The sequence below is a fragment of the Pteropus medius genome, unplaced genomic scaffold, assembly GCF_902729225.1.
Source record: "Pteropus medius unplaced genomic scaffold, Ma_sr-lr_union100, whole genome shotgun sequence".
NCBI classification, from domain to species: Eukaryota; Metazoa; Chordata; class Mammalia; order Chiroptera; family Pteropodidae; genus Pteropus; species Pteropus medius.
This window is the reverse complement of record NW_024351091.1, coordinates 130,456-151,313: the sequence shown is the minus strand read 5'-3', so window position 1 is coordinate 151,313 and position 20,858 is coordinate 130,456. Positions and strand designations below refer to the sequence as shown.

The following is a 20,858-nucleotide window of genomic DNA, read 5'->3' as shown; positions in this document are numbered from 1 at the left end:
GTATATTACTTCCTTTAATCTCCATGCAGCACTTTTATATAATTAAAATACCAACGGCAGACTTTCAGAAACCTCCTAGTGGGATTATGTCGATTCAGTTCAGGTTGTGGGAAACACAAGTGGACTAAAATGATAAAAACACACAAAAAAAATATAATAGAAGAATTAAATTTAAGTGTTGAATGAGGAAGTATAGTCTAATATTAAAATTAATGGAATTAGAGTTGGGGACAGGTCAAGATGGTGTAGAAGATAAATGTTGTGCATGCTTCCTCTTGGGACCAGACCAAAATTATAATAAAACACAGAACAACCATCACTGAGAGTCACCTGAGGTCTGGCTGAACAGAAGCCCTACAACTAGGGACAAATATAACAGGTCACCTCAAAATTGATAGGAGAAGTGGTGACACAAAAAGGCCTAGTCTCACAACCACATGTGGTAGTTGAGAATCAAGAAGGTTAAATTGGCTATAGAGGCACCTCCCCAACTTGAGGAGCAAGGGATCCTTGCCCCACACTGGGCTCCCTGGCCTAGGGTTCAAGTGCTGAGAAGAGAATTCCCAACAACTCTGGCTGTGAAAACCATTGGAGATTGTATCTGACTAAGATGGAGGGCTGCGGGAGTTGCACACTTTCCTCTTAAATGGCCTGTGCCTGGACTTAGTCCCTGATGGACTCACTAGCTCTGATCTCCAGCACAGGGGCAGCTGTTCAAGAACCATCAAGGACATACAGAAAGACACTGAGTTGTCGAGCTTCAGCATGAGAGCTAGAGAGGCAGCTTTTTCCCAGACAGAGTGCTGGCAGCATCCAAAGTTTCTTTTTGTGCCCTTCCTCTTCCCAGGATGGGGATGTAGGCAGCTGCCATATCTGAGTGTCCATAAATCTGGATAACACAGGTTGCCCCACCCAGGTGATTTCTTGAGACCTTACCTCTCCCAACTTGTGAGCCCAAGCCACTTCCAGTGGTTTATTCAAATGGCCTGTCTAGGCTTTTGCAGTGGACTTTCATAAAATCTCTCAAAGGATAGCAAAACCCAAAGAAGCACCATCTGGCCTCGGTGTGTCCCAAACCTCTTATTGAGCAGTTCCAAGCCCCACACTAGTGGCAGACAGCTTCAGTTCCTGGCTTGGTTTCTCAAGGCACCTATAAGCCCAGCATGGGTGGCAGCCATCTGTGGATTTCTTGGTGATTCTTGCCAGGTGGTCTCAGAGGTACACAGGCTGTGGCTGAACTTGGCCTGCAGCTGAACATCTCCCAGGAGGCCCTTGGGTTGGCACACTCAGTGGTCTGCTTTGATCAATGGCAGAGCCAGATCACCACCCAGGGTTGCATCTGAGGAGGACACACCCTAAGGGCAAACTGGGCAGATGCCAGAGTACTGCTAAGTGAATCCTGCTCCATAGGGTCAGCCCCTCACAAGCCAGTCCTCACAACCAACCAGCTCAAGGTCAATCCCTACTATTGGTGTGCAAACAGCAACCAAGGCTCAACTATAACAGGAGGGTACACACGACCCATATAAGGGACACGCTTTGAGAACCTCACTCAGGTGACCAGGGAAAATGTGCCACTGGGCTCTATAAGACACCTACAATATAAAGCCACTTTACTAAGACCAGGAGACTTAGGAGTCCCACCTAATACATAGAAACAGACACAGGAAGGCAGACAAAATGGAGAGACAAAGAAATGTATCCCACATGAAAGAGCAGAACAAAGCTCCAGAAAAAGAACTCAACAAAATGGAGAAGAGCAATTTACTAAATGCAGAGTTCAAAACACTGGTTATAAGAATGCTCAATGAACCTAAGGTAAGAGTAGATGAACTTAGTGAGAACTTTAACGAAAAGATAGCATAAAATGTAGATGGAAAACATGAAATGGAGCCAGCCAGAAATGAAGACTACAACGTCTAATATAAAAAGTAAATTAGAGAGAATCAACAGAGTGGATGAAATGGAGGATTGAGTAAGTGATTTAAAGAACAGGGTAGCAGAACAGCAACAAGAAAACAAAATCTAAAAAAATGAAGATAGTTTAAGGAGTCTCTGGGACAATATCAAACATAATGATATTTGCATTATAAGGGTACCAGAAGGAGAAGAGTGAAAGCAAGAAAATGAAAACCTATATTTCATCATGATGGAAAACTTTTCTAACTTGGTGAAGGAAATAGACATACAAGCCCAGGAAGTACAGAGAATCCCAAACAAGTTGAACCCAAAGCGACCCACACCAAAGCATATCATAATTAAAATGCCAAAGGTTAAAGACAAAGAAGTCTTAAAAGCAGCAAGAGAAAAGCAATTAGTTACCTAAAAGGGATCTCTCATAAGACTGTCAGCTGATTTCTCAACACAAATTTTGCTGGCCAGAAGGGTTTGGCGCAAAACACTCAAACCAATGAAAGGCAAAAACCTACAACAAAGACTTCTCTACCCAGCAAAGCTATCATTTAGAATTGAAGGACAGATGAAGAGCTTCCCAAACAAGAAAAAGCTAAAGGAGTTCATCACCACCAAGCCGGTATTACAGGAAATGTTGGAGGGACTTATTCAAGAAAAAAAAAAAATGCAAGCAGAAAAAAATGTTGTAGATGATAGAGGCTCTGTTCATTCCTCTGGTGACCATATCAAAGTTGTGATGGAAATAAGGAGCAGTAGCAAGGAAAAAGGGATCTAGAGGAACAAGCCATACAACTAGGGAGAAGTCCAAGAAAGCACCCTACAACGGCAGGAGGTAGGACAGGGCGAGGATGCGGGACTGCCTAGTCCCGAGCGACTGAATGAGACGGAGGCTGTGGCAGCAGCAAACCCCTCTTAAGGAGGCTGCGACCATGAGTGGATTTTCACAGTGATGGACCTGCTCTCTCTGAGCACCAGTGCTGATTCAGCTGTGCATAGGGGTCACCAGGGACTTACAGGGAGCCATTGTCGGAGTTGAGGGTCAAAGCAAGATTCACCTATACAGGGTGCCGACAGTATCCATTGTTCTCTGCTGAGCCCTTCCTACTCCCAGTGCGCAGACACAGCACCACCATAGCCTTGATGTCATCAAACTGGATAACAGTGGTCGCTCCGCCCAGAGGATTCCCTGAAACTCTGCCTCTCCCAACTCACAGCCCCACTCAAGCCACATCCAGGTGTATCCCCAGTGAGTCAGGTACTCCTTGCAGAGACTCACACTGGAGGCAGCTGGCCTCAGCATCTGTGGATTGCTTGCTGAATCTTAACAGGTGGCCCCAGAGGGGTAGAGCCTTGGGATAAGTTTGGCCTGCAACTGAATCCCTCTCAGGACTGTGCCACTGGACACCTACTTCACAAATCCACACAAATAAGACCGAGAAAATTAGGAGCTTTGCCTAGTACATAGAACCAGACACAGAAAGGCAGCCAAAATGGGAAGACAAAGAAGCAGAAACCACATGAGAGAATAGAATAGAGATCCAGAAATATTGGAGTCAAGTAATTTAACAGATGCAGAGTTCAAAACACTGGTTATAAAGATGCTCAATGAACTTTTGGGAAGTGTAGATAAATTCAGTGAGGACTTCAACAAAGAGATAAAAAAACGTAAAAATGGAAATGGAAATTATAAAAGGGAACCAGTCTGAAATGAAGAACACATTATTTGAAATGAGAAGTATATTAAATGGAATAAACAACAACAACAAAAATAAACAAAGTGAATAAAGAAGAGGATCAAATGCCCTATCAAGAATACAGGAAAGCCAATCAGGACACTCAATCAGAATAGCAAGAAAAAAAGATGCCAAGTCTATAAAAAAATTTTAAGGAGGATATAAGGCACCATAAAGGCTCCAAATGTCCATCTTATCGGCATAACCGAGGAAAATCAAGATGTTGAACAGCTGCTTGAAGAAATAATGATGGAAAACTTTTCTAACCTAGTGAAGGAAATGGACATGAAACCCCAGGAAGCTCAGAGAATTAAAAAAATTAGGGATCCAAAGAGGCCCATCTAATTAAAATGCCAAAAAATTAGGGATCCAAAGAGGCCCATCTAATTAAAATGCCTAAGGTAAAATATAAAGAAAGAATATTAAAAGCAGCAAGAGGAAAACAAATAATTACCTACAAGGGAACACCCATAAGACTGGCACCTGATTTCTCAAAAGAAACTATGCGGGACAAAAGGGCTTGGCACAACATATTGGACATTATGAACACCCAGAATCAACAACCAAGAATACTTTATCCAGCAAAGCTATCATTTAGAATTGAAGGACAGATAAAGAGCTTCTCAGACAAAAATAAGCTAAAGGAATTTATCACCACCAAGCTAGTATTACAGGAAATGTTGGAGGGACTTCTTTAAGAAGAAAAAACATGTATCAAAAACAAGAATAAAGAATGGTAACAACTACATTCCTATCCATAAGAACCTTAAATGGAAAAGAATTAAGTGCACCAACCAAAAGATAGAGTGGCTGAAAGGATAAGAAAACAAGACTCCTACATATGAAAAGGAAGGGGATGGAAAAAGATATTGCTTTGAGGGACCTAGAAAGTGTTTAAGTCAGACAGAGAAAGATAAACAGTATATGACTTCACTTTTATGAGGAATCAAAGGAATAAAAAGAACAAACTAATGAAAAACAGACTCACAAATATAGTAGACAATTTGGTGTCGGACAGAGGGTAGGGGGTTTGGGGTCTGGGAAAATGGGGTGAAGGGCTAAAGAAGTACAAATTATTAGCTGATGGATGGTCACGGGGATGGGGTGCACGGCATACAGAATGCAGTTAGCATTAGTCCATTGGTTAGGTGGAGGGTCAAGGGAGGGAGGGTGCAATTGGAGGAATTGTTCTATGAACTATGTAGATGTCTAACCAATGTACTGTATACTTCAAACTAAATGAAAAATTTTTTAAATTAAAAAAAAAAGAAAAATATATCGAAACTATGAATAAAGAATGGCAGTAACTATGTTTCTATCAACAAGTACTTCAAATGAAAAAGAATGAAATGCTCCAATCAAAAGATACGGTGGCTGAATAGATAAGAAAACAAGACCTCCCTTACATATGCTGACTATGAGGGACTTATTTTAGAATAAAAGACATACACAGATGGAAAGTAAAGGGATGGAAAAATATTTCATAGTCCTAGAAAGTATTATGCTGAGTGGACTAAGTCAGATTAAGACAAACACTATATAACTTCACGTTCATCTAAAGAACAAAATAAACAACAACAAAACAACAAAAGAAAAACAAACTTACAGATACAGAGAATATTTTGAGGGTTATCAGTTGGGAGGGAGATGGAGGGAGACTGGTGAAAAAGGAGGAAGGGATTAAAAAGTACAAATTGGTAGTTACAAAATAGTCACGGAGATATATAGTATAAGGAATATATTCAATAATATTCCAGTAATTATGTATAGTGTCAGAGGGGTACTGGATTTATTGGAGTGATCACTTTGTATCTAATCACTACGTTGTACACCAAAAACAAACATAATGTTGTATGCCAAATAAAATCAAAAAATAAAATCATTTGAACGTTTTTAATGAATTGAAAATTAATTATTTAAAAATTAATGAAATTAATTTCTGAGAAGATTGATAGATTGAACTGTAAAAAGTACAAAATGCTCATGTGTCAAAGCATCATAATAAAAAGGCAAATTTGAGATTTGATAATAGTTTACATTTTTATATAAGTAAAAGTGTTAAGTTCTCTAATAACTAGTGTTGAAAATATTGATATTAAACTGGGCAAAGTTTATGAACATCTAGTTCATAAAAGACATAGGGAAAATGTTCAGACTGCCTAATAATCAAAGAGGTTTAAAACAGAATATAAAAAGATGCAATATCCGTATATGAAATCAGTAAGAGTATTGAAATATAATATCTCCCTTTCTGGCCATAAAAGAATAAATACACACTCTTACTCTACTGTTGGAATATAACTAGTATAAAATTTCAGGATATAAAGATTTTATTAACTATATATACAGGAAAAATGTTGGAAGAAAAGAAATAAATTAATAATGATGGTTATTTTTTAATAGAATGATTAAGACTAACTGATTTTTACTTTTACTCTAAACAGGTTTTGTTTCCTTCCTAACTGTCACCACTGAATACTTTTAATCACCAGAAAAATATTTAATCTGTAAAAAGTTATAAATCTAATGTTAAGAAACATAAGAAAAATAATCGAAGTAAAATAGAAATCAATTAATTAAAAACCAGAGTCAATATATTATTCAATTGAACTATGCACCCATTAAAAAATTAACAGCTAGTGAAACTAAAGGCCTAGCAAGTTTTAATTTAGCACAAAATAGAAAGTAAATATAAACAGATGAATTTTTAAAAAGGTGTGTATAACAATCTTATTTAATCTTCAAAACCCTTCATACATACATAATTATATCTAAGATAAAATGTGAAAATATCAAGGAAATCAGACTTTTTTTGTCTTAGAAATTATAAATTTTTGTAAATGAGCAAGGAATTAGGAATGAATTAATAATATAGGAAGAAAGTACAACGTTGGTTAAAATCATGCTTAAATATATTTCTGTAGTGAGACAGTTCTATAATTTCAACTTTTCAATATTATTCAACCATGAGAAAAAAGGAAATCCTGCCATTTGCAGCAACACGGACGGAACTTGAGGACATTATGATAAATGAAACAAGTCAGAGAAAGACAAATATTGTCTGATCTTTTTTATGTATGGAATCTTAAAATACTCATGGAAACAGACAGGAGAATGGTGGTTACGAGGGGCTGCGGGACAGGGAAATTAGGGAATATTGCTGAAGGGCACAAACTTCCAGTTACGATGAATAAGTTCTGGGGATCTAATGTATAGCATGGTGACAATGGTTAATAATTGTGTACTGTACTGTATACTTGAAAGTTATTAAGAAACTGTATCTTAAGTGTTCTCGCCACAAAAAAAAAAATGTAATAATGAGAGGATGGTTGTGCTAACTAAACTTATTGTGGTACTCATGAATGCATTAAGAAATATCAGTTAATGAACATATTAGAATTGCTCTATGAACCATAAAGATTTAGTATCATTCTGATCATTGGAACAGATGCAAACATGAAAAAATAAAAGGGACATAAGCATTGTAAAGTAAAAAACAAATGTATTATTATTTGTAGATAAGACTTTGGAGGTTGAGAGCCCCAAATCCCAGCACATGCAGACTTGTGAGGGTCCTTCATCATCCATTTCAACTGCCATATGTATGTAGCAGTTTAAAAATTTTAGCCATGCATAAGATTCACCTGAATGGCTTATTACACACAGATGGCTGGGCCTGGCCCCAGAGTTTAGTGGATCTGACATAAAGGTTAAGAACCTGCATGCTTAACAAGCTCACAGGTGATGTGATGCTGCAGGACTGGAGACAGTGCTTTGAGAAACGCTTCTTGTGTCCTACGGTCTCTTGCTTAATAAAGTTTTTCCTCTACTGTTTATATCTCCTCTCCACTACCCCCACCGAGCCTTTACCAGGATACACTGGCTCTTTCACATGATATCATGGAAATGCCTGGTTGCCCTGGCTCTTTCTGCTATAGTGACTTTTCTCCAGAAAGTACAGGGAGATTCTCCACACAGGGAATTCATAACCTATACCTATGGGAGGCCCGAGAAGGATTGATCTGGGGACACTGGAAGGTCATTTAAACTTTCCAGTACCTTGGGGACTGAATTCTCAGACGACTTCATAAAATAAATTGTACTACTGACATTTTTCTCTTTAAACAATTAAGCTCCCTCGGGATAGAAGGAGAGTAACAGAAGCAAAACTTTCTGTCATTCCTGTTTCCCTGAAGATAGCTGTGGAGATGGAAAATTTTATTTCTTCCCATTATTTCTTCTTTATCTTGTACCTGTAAACACGTGCCATCAACAGACTAATTCCCCTGGAGATTAAAGACGTTCCTTTATTTTCCTTCAAAGATGTCTCCTAGGGCTTCTTAAGAATAAGTGCCCTATTCTTGCTTCACCTTCATGAGGTTTAATTTCAAAGCTAGGAGTTTAAGTCCCTGAGGAATGTGTTATTGTTGCAAAGAACCCAAGAGTGAGTACCCTCAGAATCCCATTGTAAAAAAAATGAAATGCCTGAAAATGGACTCTATATCAAGAAAGAGAATGCCACTACTACTGAAAAAGCAAGCATTTTGAATAGAAATATCCCTTAGAATTTATCGGGCACATGAGGTCACTGCAGCCCTCAGGGAGAGTAATTGTGATGGAGGTAGAATGACTCCAGATGAGTTCGCTGAAGACAGAATGAGCAGTGTGGGAACTGAAGTAACAACTACAGACCAGATCTCCAAAAGTTTGGAGCAACACTGAAAGGAGAGTGTGAGTCTAGGAGTGAGTTTCATTTTCACTAGAGGAAATGGGAATATGGAATGTTCTCATGATACTAGACATGATAACATTGCAGACATTGGAATATACAGAATAATAGAAAGATAAATGAATGTGTAGCTCCCTCAAAAGTTAGAAATGGATGAGATTGAAAGTTCCAGTGTGGGGCATTAAGAGGCAGTCATTAAAAAAATAATTATGTAAATAATTACTTAATTATAATTATTTAATCATATAATCGATTACAACTAAGTAATTACATTATACACAAAATTAATTACAATGGTTGTTGGTGTAAAAACTTTTAAACGTGATAAAAATTTTTGTAAGAGTTCATTCGAGTCAAAGTACAAATTAGTAGTTGATAGAGGGTCACGGCTATGGGTAGCATGGCATAGGGAATGCAGACAGCAGTAAGGTAATGGTTATATGTAGAGCTAGAGGGAATGTATTCAGGGAGATAATTTCATAAACAACATAAATGTCCAACCAGGATACTGCATACTTGAAACTAATAAAAAAAAAAATACTTAAATACAGTTTCTTTGAGCCAAACTGACAATTGCTGGGAAATGAGATCTCGAAAGTTCTACAGAGAAATGACGGTTTTGCAGTTCCTTTTCTACACTTGCAGTTCAAGAGGAAATGTAAGGAAGATTTTATGAAGGTGGAAAAAAGCAGGGTGGGCGAATTCTCTATGATTGGATGACAGGATAGTTAAAAAGATTACATGCTCCCTAGGGGGTGGTTATGCCTCTGAGATGTTCGAAAAAAGAAGATCCTTCCAGCATTTCAATGATGTGTTAACCTAAGTGAACCAGAAAAATGAACAGGGCTCACTTAAAGCAAAGACAATCCTCTTCCTAAAGAAGTTATGGGCCTAGGGTGTGACAAACAGCCAGGAACTGTCTAGTTAGGAATTTATGATCCAATCAGTCTGTAAGATTACTCTTGGTCACTGATTTATCATAGAGCCCTTTTCCTTTATAGGTGCTTAACATGATGGATGGTATCATGTCCAAGGAGAGGACACACAGGCTGCGGGGGCACTATAACTGAGAACTGAAGGATCATGGGTAGGATTCAGCCAAGCATCAGCTTGTCCTTCTAACTCCCAACTCTCTCAACAGGAACTTCTCCCTCTTTCTGTACAATTCCTTTATTTATGCTATCACCAGTGCAGACCAAGGAATGCCACACCAATATCTTTGCCCTCTGAGATAATAGCACCATAGTGTGTTCTATACGCCCTTCAACTCAACCTTTCCAAGATTAAACTGATGTTTTATCCTCCTTGAGTGTTGTTTCTCCTACTGTTCCAACTCCTTGAAGCTAACACCACCAACTCTGGAATTGTTTTACTCCAGGAGTTCTCAATCAGGTTGATTTTACCCACTCGTAGTGAAATTAGAAATGTCTGAAGAAATTTCTGGTTATCACAACTCGGTGTTGGCTTCCAGTGGGCAGTGGACAGGGATCTGTTAAACATCTTACAGTACATAGCACAGTTCCCTGCGACAAATTATACGGACCAAAAAATGTCAATATTGTGAAGGTTGAGAAACCTGCTCTAGGCTGTTGAGGAATAATATTAAATGTTTTATCTAAAATATCCCAATCATTCTCTATTATCTTACAATGATATTAAAAACATTATCTGAAATAAATCTCAAGTTTCTCCATTATTTCATGCTTTGTAATATATTTTCTTGTGGTTAAATTTATATATCATAAAATGTACCATTTAAACAATTTTTAAATGTACAATTTTGTACACTTGGCATTAAGTACATTTACGTGGCTGGGTAACCATCACCATCTGTCTCAGGAACTTTTCCATCTGCACCAACTGGAACTCCGCACATGTTAAACACTAAGTCCCCACTCCTCTATTCTCCGAGCCCCCAGCAAACTCCATTATTTCTCTTTCTATTAATTTGAATGCTCTTGGTACCTGATATAAGTAGAATGAAATAATATTTCTCTATTTAGAATCTTAAATTTGGACATTTAAAAAAGTAAACTTCTGATGTTCCTCCTCCACCTCCTCACCCCCCACAATTGGGCTAAACTCAGAATTCTACCTGTTTCAGCGGACACAATTCCATTTTTCCAGTTGTTCAGGCCCCCAACCCTAGAGTCATTTCTGACCCCTCTCTTTATCTCTCACCCATATCCTGCCTGGCAACAACTTCTGGTGGCTCTACCTTCAAAATATAGCCCACCTGACCACTTGTCAACCCTTCACTACTATCCCCGCCCTGGTCCTAACACCTAGCTCATACCCTGCTGGCTTAAGTCAGCTCCAAGCAGGCTGCCTTACACATTACAATCCATATTCAACCCAGCAGCCAGAATGATGTTTTAAAATCTGAGGTCAGATTATCTCATGTGTCTGCTCAAAACCTTGCAGTGACTCCCCAGTCACTCAGACTAAATGAAAGCAAAAGTCCTTCAGAGGCAGAGAAAGGCTCTCATGATCAGCCCCTGATATCTAACACTCCCTGCTCCCCTTCACTCAATCTGCTCCAGCCACCTTGCCCCTAGGCAACCTCCCACCTCAGGGTCTTTGTATTAACCTTACCCTGGGGCATTCTTTCCACAGATGTGCACTCACCTAAGTCATTCGCCATCTTTACAAGTGTAACTTTCTCAAAGAGGTTTATTAAGACCATCATTTGTAATATGACAACCTGCTCCTTCTCATGCCCCTGGTCCTCTAAATCCTGTGGTAGCTGAGCCTAAAATAATGACTGACACATAGGAAATTATCAGTAAAATGGATTTAATAAATAGAATAAACAAATGTGGCTCTGAAGGGGCTGCCAAGATCATTGCCTGCTGATCATAGTTGATTGGCCAATGTGGAAAGAGGACATGGTTATGCCAATCAGAATTCTTGCTGAGATTTCCTTTTGCATATAGGAGCTTAAATTATCTAGTTCCTATTAAGTAGTAAAGCTACCAGGTGTGTGTAGTGACAGCTGCTGTTTCCCATGTCTCATTATGTAGATAATGGGTATGAGAATGTAAAGCCAATTATCTGAAAGGAAACTCTCATGGTGTTTGAGCTCCTATGCTGAGATGTATCCATGTAGAGCTGAGCCCCTGCTCAGCTACATTCAGATGGATAAGGACATTCTCTTTTATGCCACTTGCCATCAAAGCACAACTGTCTAGTGCAGCCTCACCTTTATGTAAATCAGTACCATGAGATGATCATGATCAATGAAAATCAGCAAGGAGTGCCATGAGAGATCCACCACCTGCTCAGCTCAAGGCCTTATTAATTGTTTGTTGGCAAATTCTAACTCACACACATCTCCCATGGTGAGATGAATAATAGCCGCCCAAAGACATCTCTGCAAAGTTTTCCAGAATCTCTGAATGTGTACTTTAGATGGTAAAAGGCACTTTGAAGGTGTAATTAAGTTAAGGATCAGATGAGGAGATTATCCTGACTTATCTGGGTGGGCTCAATGTAATTACAAGTTTTCTTATAAGAGAAGTCAGGAGAGCTAGAGAGAAATTTGAAGATGTTATACTGTTGACACTGAGGATGGAGGAAGGCACCACAAAATCTAAGAAATGCAGGAGCCCCTTAGAATTTGGAAAGGCAAAGACACAGACTCTCCTCTAGATCTTTGAGAAGGAAAGCAGGCCTGCTGAAACCTGGTAGACTTCTGACCTCCAGAGTTGTAAGATAATGTGTGTCATTTAAAGCCACAAGACTTATGGTAATTTGTCACAGCAGCAATAGGAAGCTACTACATCTCTCTCAAAATATATTCATCTCATTGCCATGGACTTATATCAGGTCCCCATCAGATATTTCTAGGAGCACTTTGACAGTTTCCTAACTGTTCTCTGTGCTTCAAATTTCTCTCACTCAGGGAAATCCTAAAGTCCTCACATTATATCTATGATGATTGCAGGTCCCCAGTGCTCGTTTCTTATAAAATCTTTAATAGGTCAAATTAGATTCTCAATGATTTGTTTCCACCTAGGTATCCAACCTTATTTTAATAACTCAGTCATATGTTCTATATATTTTTCTGATAAGCCTCACTCTTTAATGTCTCTTGAATATCACCTGAACCCATTCTCCATTAAATTTCTAGTCATTATCTGTTATTCAGCACTCAGACATATTCTCCTATTTGAAGGTTTTCCTTGATACCATTGTTGGTAGTGATGTGAAAAAAACTGGAAACTTCATGCTTTTCTTGTGGAAATATAAAGTGGTGCAGCCACTTTGAAGAAATAATTCAGCAGGTTTTTTTTATTTTTATTTATTATTACATTTATTGGGTGTCATATTGATTAATAAAATTATATTAGTGTACAATTTAATAATACATTATCTTTATATTGCATAGTATGTTCACCAATCAAAGTCAAATACATAATGATGAAAGTCCGGCAGTTTTTCAAAGAATCAAAGATAAATTTATTATACAGCTCAGTAATACTACTTCAAGGCACTAAAGAGAAATGAAAACACATCAATACAAAGACAAGTACACAGATGTTCATAGCAGCATTATTTATAATAATCCTGAACTAGAAATATCCAAGTACCCATTAAATGGTAAATGAATAGGCAAGTTGTGGTATATAAAGACAACATAACACTTTTTAGCAATTAAAAAGAACAAAATGTTGATACATACTTCAGATGACACTCAAAACATATGTTAAGTGAAAAAAGCTAGACACAAGAGACAACATATTGCAAGATTCCATTTATAAAAAAAAACTAGAAAAGGCAAATTTCTAAAGAAAGAAAATGCTAAGTGGTTTTTCTAAGACTGAGGTGGGAATGGGAATTAACTGCAAATGGGCACAAGGGTACTTTTTGAGGTGACAGAAATATTCTATAACTGCATGTTGGTAATAATTCTATAACTATAAATTAACTAAAATCAGAGAATTATTTAATATCAGTGCATGAATTAATCAGTGTATGTAAATTATACCCCAATAAAAATGTTTAAAAAATAAAAATTTGAAGATTTTCTCGAATTCTTTGAGATAAGTTGAAGACTTTTCTTTTAGTTTTTCTTTTAGTTTAGTTTTCTTTTGTGTGTAGGATTTACTACACACAAATATTGTTATGCTTATCACTCTACAATGCAATAATTTATCTCCAAGATACCCTCCCCAATATATACAGTGCACAAGAAATGCACATTGGATTCAACTTAATAAAATCAAAGTGAATTAAAGTGACATGAAGTAAGACTTTCCTCTAATAATTTTTTGAGAAATTTTGCAGGTTTTACTATGTCCTGAGCAACTGATTCCTTTTCTTCTCAAAAGTTCTCACTTACTTTTAAGTATTGTCTTAATACCTCTTCAATCTTTATCGCCTGTGTTATTTTGGTTCCTGCAGAAGGTGTTCAGCCAGTATTCATGTGCAAACACTTTATTGAAAAGAGCAAGGAACACGGGTTGGAGAGAGGAGAGTGAATAAGGGAAGAACACACATCCAATAAAGCTTGCACTAAGTCAGCTACAACAGTGAATAAGCAGTTTTATCCTGTGGGGAAATTCTGGTAACTGCTACAAAATCCAAACTTCAGCATTATCCTAGCTAACAGGTGAGAGGCATGATACGCCTCACATCTCTCCATCAAGAGCTGTCTCTGATGAAGCATAATTCCCTGTCACTTCCGCCACCACATATGGGACAAAGTAGGTTTCAGCTGGTGCTGGATGTTGACAGTCGAGCAATGTAGATGGTGAGAGGATCCCAGGGAAAGTGGCAGGAGCGTTGAGGGCATGTACTACCTCATCCCTCCTTGACTCAATTCTCTCACACTCTTCTCAAAAGTGAACAACGTCCTGAAAAAATTGCACAAGTGTGTAACTCATTCTTAATGGCACCATGAGAGAATCTCAGAAATAAAGTAAACCCTGTAAGAAAACAACTCTTCTTCTATTGTATTAATTACTATTCATTTTAGAATTTTAGAGGGTGTATTTTAAAGCTGCAATAATGGGAAATAAAAGTCAAATAAAAGGAGGAAACAAAGGAAGTGAAGAAAGATGAAAGAAACGAAAGATCATAAACAATAATTCATATTTTAGAATTATTCTAGACAGCATATTACTATGAATCATCGGAACAAACCAACATTCAAGTCTAGATTTTTACTTTGAAGCTGAAAATCTCATCACAGTTCCTATCAAAAGTAAGATAGGAAAATAAGTGTTAGCTTGGCAGCTTATAGTCCAACTCAATCTCAGTCTCTTCTTTTGAAAAAATGGAGTGAATTAGAGAAAAAATCTCAAAGAAATATTTTCACAATGATCAAAAGTCATATATGTGAAGAAACAACACCATTCTGATGTGGCTTTAAGCACTTTGTTATGAGTACTGTATGATTTTCAAAGGACAAGCACAATCAAATTAAGGTAAAAAATAAAAATAATGTCACAGGTGCTTTGGGAATAGAAGAAATCAAACCTGTCTTTAGGAAAAAAACAGAACCAGGATATCTGAATGTGCAGCTATTGCCTTTGGGGACAACAATGTCCACTTAACTCTCAGGCCAATGACCCATCATGGACAAGAGGCTGCTCGGCCGAAGAGACCTCTCAGGGCCCCTTTTACATCCTTGTTCCTCAGGCTGTAGATGAAGGGGTTCAGCATGGGGGTGACCATGGTGTACATTATTACTGAGGCAATCAAACTTCTCTGGGAAGAATGGGTTAGAGCAGAACTGAGATAGACCCCCAGACCTGTCCCATAGAATAGGGAGACCACAGTGAGGTGAGACCCACAGGTAGAAAATGCTTTATACTTGCCCTTAGCGGAGGCCATCCTCACTAGTGAGGAGATGATCCGATAGTAAGAAAACAGAATTCCAGTGAGAGGAAACACACCAAGTAGGACAGTGGCTACATACAAGAAGATTTTATTAGCGAGGGTGTCAGAGCAGGCTACCTTGATGATCTGAGCCAGTTCACAGAAGAAGTGTGGAATTTCGGTGCCCATACAGAAGGTCAGCCGCATTATCAGTAGAATATGAAGCAGGGCAACCCAGAGAATGATGAACCAAGACATCAGAACCAGAAAACCACAGAAGCGAGGGTTCATGATGAACGCATAGTGTAGGGGCTGGCAGATGGCCACATACCGGTCATAGGCCATCACGGTCAGAAGGAAATCATCCATCCCAAGAAAAATTGTAAAAAAACACGCCTGAACAAGGCATCCGATGTAAGAGATGTTTTTGCTCTCTGCCTGGATGTTCACCAGCATCTTTGGGATAGTGGTGGAGATGAAACAGATGTCAACGAAGGACAGGTTGGAGAGGAAGAAGTACATGGGAGTGTGGAGGTGGGAGTCAGAGCTAATGGCCAGGATGATGAGCAGGTTTCCAAGAATGGTGACCAGGTACATGGACAGAAACACTCCACAGAGGAGGAGCTGCAATCCAGGATCATCTGAGAGACCCAGGAGGAGGAATTCTGATACTTCTGTGCGGTTTCTGGCTTCCATTTAGCTGATGTGTGTGCTGAAGAAGGAGTCAAAAACAACGTTCAATGAACAGCCAAACGTCACCTCAGCTAATCATCACCTTTTGATTCTACCTTTACATCTTTTATTCTCTAGCCATCATTCTGATGCCAGTGATTTTTAAACATCAAAAGAAAATAATAGCAGTAACCGCATTCTTAGAAAGAAAAATAAGAAGACACATTACATTTAAGTCTTTCATCATTAGGAAGCATGGGATCACAAATTAAGGTGGTTTGAGTTAAAAACCCATGTCTTTATTATTATTGTGGAGCTATTGGAATGAAAGTGTAGAGATTATCATTTGGGTGGTAACCTATTTTTATTTTAAATGTGTGCATTTATTCAGGTTTTCTTTATTTTAAAATGAACATTCTTCTCTTTTTATCTCCCACTCACTGGTTTTAATTCTCTATTCAAATCTATAGACATAAGCCAATTTTTTTATTGATATGACACTTCAAAAATAATTGAAGATATTTAAGATCTATTCTCTGATCCAAAAATAAATTTTTACATTCTCCATGATAAAGTTTAAATGTTTATAGAATGCTAATTATTTGAGAAGAGAAAAAAATCATTGAGGATCAATTTAATCTGGGGAAGTGGGTAGAAATGGCTTTTCCAGAATATGAATATTTGAGCTGTGAGAAGGATAGGTAAAGGTTAATCAGGAGACATTTAAGAATGGTAAGCATCTGGGCTGCGGGAACAGAGATCCCAATTCTCCTGTGGGTTGCTGAGATTGGTAATAGAAGAAAATGGAGAGGTCAGTGACATAGAGAACATATCATTAAGGTCAGGAGGAAACAGAGTGTATGAAACACACAATATGAGTTTCCTGTACTATTTCCTGATGTGCCTCTCATACTAATAATTTTATGTCTATTTGTGGGCTAGTGGTCATGAGTGTTTGGGCTCACCATCGTCATTTGAGAAATTTAAGTGGTGCCTGGCACAGAGTAGGTGCTCAACATATACAAATCTTAGATGTATATTAAAGATTGAGACTGAAAACATCAACTATAACACAAAAAAGAAATCTTCAAGCTCATCATCCAATTGTTTTTTTCTCACTAAATAAGGAAACCGATGTCAATTTCTTAACCCAATAAAGAATCGTTACTTAAAGCTGCAGACAACAGGATATGGACATTAACACACTAAAATGTTTGTGTTAAATTCACAAACAGACCAAGGCAGACCACTCAAATTAGTCATTTGATATTCTCCTGAACACTTAAAGAAATTACTAAGATGATGAAAGAAAATTAACCTGAGTACCAAATGTCTGAAATAATTATATTATTTGTAGATAACTTTGTGGACAGTAAGGTGAAATAACAATAACAATATGGAAATATTAAGTGCTATCAGAGAGTCAAATCTACTTCAAAAAGAGTTAGGAAATGTAATAGAAAAACCCAATCACACGAGAAACAAAATAGATAACACCTCATGCATAGTGGATCTCCAGTTAGTAGTTAATGAATAAATAACTGAACACAGGAAATTGAGAGGACCCTACAATTATGGAAAAGAGTAGATAAGAGATGGAGACTCTCCAGAAAATAACTCTTATTGGAGAGAGGCTCTAGATTCCAAGAAGAGAGAAAAGGAAACAGATCAAAGGCCAGAAAAGACAGGTTCAGGGGACACTAATGTACCTTGAAAATAGGGAGACTTCATCGTTGGACTAAACAAGCATGAGATTGTCTTAATCTCATTATTGTAGAGATAAAGCCCAGTACCTGCTTTCTCTCTCTTCCTTTTTATTCCACCAGCCCTCACTGGGACACCGTGACCCTCTCTGAAGGTTATCACTGAAGCTTTCTGTTCTCCAAGGTCTGACCCTGGAAAGCCCAATTGCATTTTTATTTGACTGGGAGCACATGATTATTGGCAAAAGGCAACAAGAACACGCTTAATGTTTCCAGCATCTCAAGGGTTGAATTCTCAGAGCTCCTCATTAAGTAAATTGTTTTATTGTCTTTCCACTGTCCAAACAATTCAGCCTCCTTGGAATAAAAAATTGAAAATGAAAAGTTTTCATCGATATTGTGTCTGTGCAAGAAGTGAAGTGAGGGAGATATATTAATTTCCTCCAAGGAGAAACTCTTCTTTCTTTGGTTTAACTTAAAATTACAAAGTGTCCCTAAGATAAGTTTAATTGCTACAGGAACCAAACTAGGAACCAACTTTCTGTGATGTTCTTCCCTTGAATAATCTTTGGAGGTTTTATGCATCTCTTCATGTCCACAGTGTCACGGAGGCAAAGATGTTCTTTCTAAAGACAAGCACAGCAATTAAGAGTTTGGGTTCTGATGAAAAGACTGACAAAATGAAGACTGAAAAAAATGTTTTTTAATTTTCAGGATCATTTACTTTTCTCTTGGAATCTGAATACAATTAACTGTGCTCAATTCTATCTAAGCCTCATTTTAGGTTCTTTATAAAGTACCTCACTTTTTGTAAATTTGAGAATTCACATTTCAGTAACTGGAAAACTAACATTCAACATGCCAGCATATTTACTTCAAATTGATATGACTATGCAAAATTTTATATGCAACACATGGACTTTACTATTACAGAATTTGGCCTGTGTAAACTGGCTATTACATAAACAAAGTTACTCTTTGGTTATCTGTCCTGACCTATGAAGTGTTGTACCAACAGATTCCCCCCATAGCTTTTCACTATGTAAACATGATTCCTGCCCTTAAGACAAGGTGAAAAAATCCTAAGTTCCCATGCAGAATTAAATGTTAACCCAGAATTATCAAATTCTAAAGTTTCAGCAGTCTTTTACCTAAGTAGTACTGGAGGAAGTTGCAGTGCCGGCCAAAAGAACAAAGTTTCTCATTAAATTGTTATAGTGGGTCTCAAATTCTGTGACAGATTTTTGGACAAATTGTTTCCATTAAAATTTACTGATTTTAAAAACGAATAACTTAAAAACTGCCACACATACAAAAACCAAATGGTTCACAAACATTCTCCTTGCCTTCTGAAAGTTTTAAGATGCATTGTAATCATTCACCAGTCTTTCACAGTTAAATGACTGAGACAAACAGTTCTGTGACCATCCTTCCACCACTGATTAAGACTGGATGACAGGTATTGGGGATACTATTTATTTAGCTTCTGAGTTTTCTGAACAGACTTGGTGACTTTGCCAGCTCCAGCTCCCTTCTTGTCCACTGCTTCGATGACAACCACTGCAACTGTCTCATGTCACGAACAGAAAATGGCCCATGGGAGAAGCTCTCAATACACGTGAACTTGCCAGGTACCATATTAATGATGGAGGCATCACCAGATTTCAAAACTTCGAGACTTCTTACAGCTTTTTTCCAAAACGATGATTAATCTTCCCCTTCAGCTCAGCAAATTTGCAACCAATGTGAACTGTGTGACAATGTATGACAGGTGTGTATCTGGCACCGATTTGGCTTGGATGGTTCCGGATAATCACCTGAGTCATAAGGCCAATTGCTTTTATTGGCGGATCATTTTTCCTTTCACCAGCCACATTGCCACATAGATCATCTTTGACACACACTTTCTTGACATTGAAGCCCACATTATTTCCAGGAAGAGCTTCACTCAAACCTTCATGGTGCATTTCAACAGACTTTACTTCAGTTGTTATGTTGACTAAAGCAAAGCTGACCACCATGCCAGCTTTGAGCACAACAGTCTCTACTTGGCACATAGGGACAGTACAAATACCACCAACTTTGTAGACGACCTGGAGAAGCAGATGCAAAGACTTGTCAGTTAGACGAGTCGGTGGCAGGATGTAATCCAGAGCTTCAAGAAGTGTGGTGCCAGTAGCATTGCCATCTTTATAGGTGACTTTCCATCCCTCGAACTGAGGGACGTTAGCATTTGACTTCAGTATGTTGTCACCATTCCAACCAGAAATTGGCACAAATGCTACCATGTCAGGGTTGTAGCCAGTTTTCTCAGTGTAGGTGCTGACTTTCTTATTGATTTCCTCATATATTTTCTGGCGGTAGCATGCCTCAGTGGAATCCATCTTGATAACACCCATAATTAGTTGTTTTACACCCAGTGTGTAAGCCAGAAGGGCATGGTCATGGGCCTGCCCATCCTTGGAGATACCTGCTTCAAATTCACCAACACCAGCAGCAACAATCGGTTAGGCCGAGATGTGCCTGTAATCATGCTTTTGATAAAGTGCGTCCTGGGGCATCAGTGATGGTTACATGATACTTGCTGCCTTGATATCAAAGGTGACACCATGTTAATGTTCAGCTTTCAGTTTATCGAAGATCCAGGCATACCTGAAGGAGCCCTTCCCCATCTCAGCAGCCTTCTTCTCACATTTTTTATTATATTTTATTTTTTTGTCAATCTCAATGCATTTATAGATCAGATGACAAGTTGTGGTAGACTTGCCAGAATCTACGTGTCCAATGACAGCGATGTTGATATGAGTCTTCTCCTCTTACATTCTAGCTTAGATTTAATGGTAGTTTTCACAACTCCCATGTTCTGGCAACAAACCCAATGTGAAAAAAAAGGGAAAAATATTCTTGACATTTGCGGTTGACACAGACACTTAATTGACTTTAGTGAGGGCTCTATTTATTGTTACATCTAACTAGAGGGAAAAAATAATCCATGTAGAGTGGGCTGAAGAGTGAGTATTGGGCAAATAATATGCTGTATCTTTAATAGAATACATGGGTCCATAAATCAAGTGTTGAAATCAGATGTGGCCCCTTCTTATGACACTTCCACTGAGCCACTTGGGAAGTTTATGCTTCAAGTCTCCACAGGCCTTTGCAGGATACACGTCCAGAGATATGGCAAGGCCCTATTTAACTTCCTGTTGTGCTGCTGCCTGATACTTCAGGTCCTCGTGCCACGTAGAAAAGTCACCATCCCAGCAGGAGTAACTGATCCTGGTC

The 20,858-nt window shown here is 38.2% G+C and overlaps 1 protein-coding gene and 1 pseudogene across 1 annotated transcript; both read right to left on the bottom strand.

The window, feature by feature from the left end:
- Positions 1-14,955: 14,955 nt before the first annotated feature.
- Positions 14,956-16,002, bottom strand: LOC120586533 (olfactory receptor 7D4-like). The gene has a single exon (XM_039842909.1). It carries the CDS (start codon positions 15,895-15,897, stop codon positions 14,956-14,958), a length of 942 nt encoding a protein of 313 aa, XP_039698843.1. The 5' UTR covers positions 15,898-16,002.
- A 3,045-nt stretch (positions 16,003-19,047) lies between these two features.
- Positions 19,048-20,398, bottom strand: LOC120586532 (elongation factor 1-alpha 1-like; annotated as a pseudogene).
- Positions 20,399-20,858: the final 460 nt, after the last annotated feature.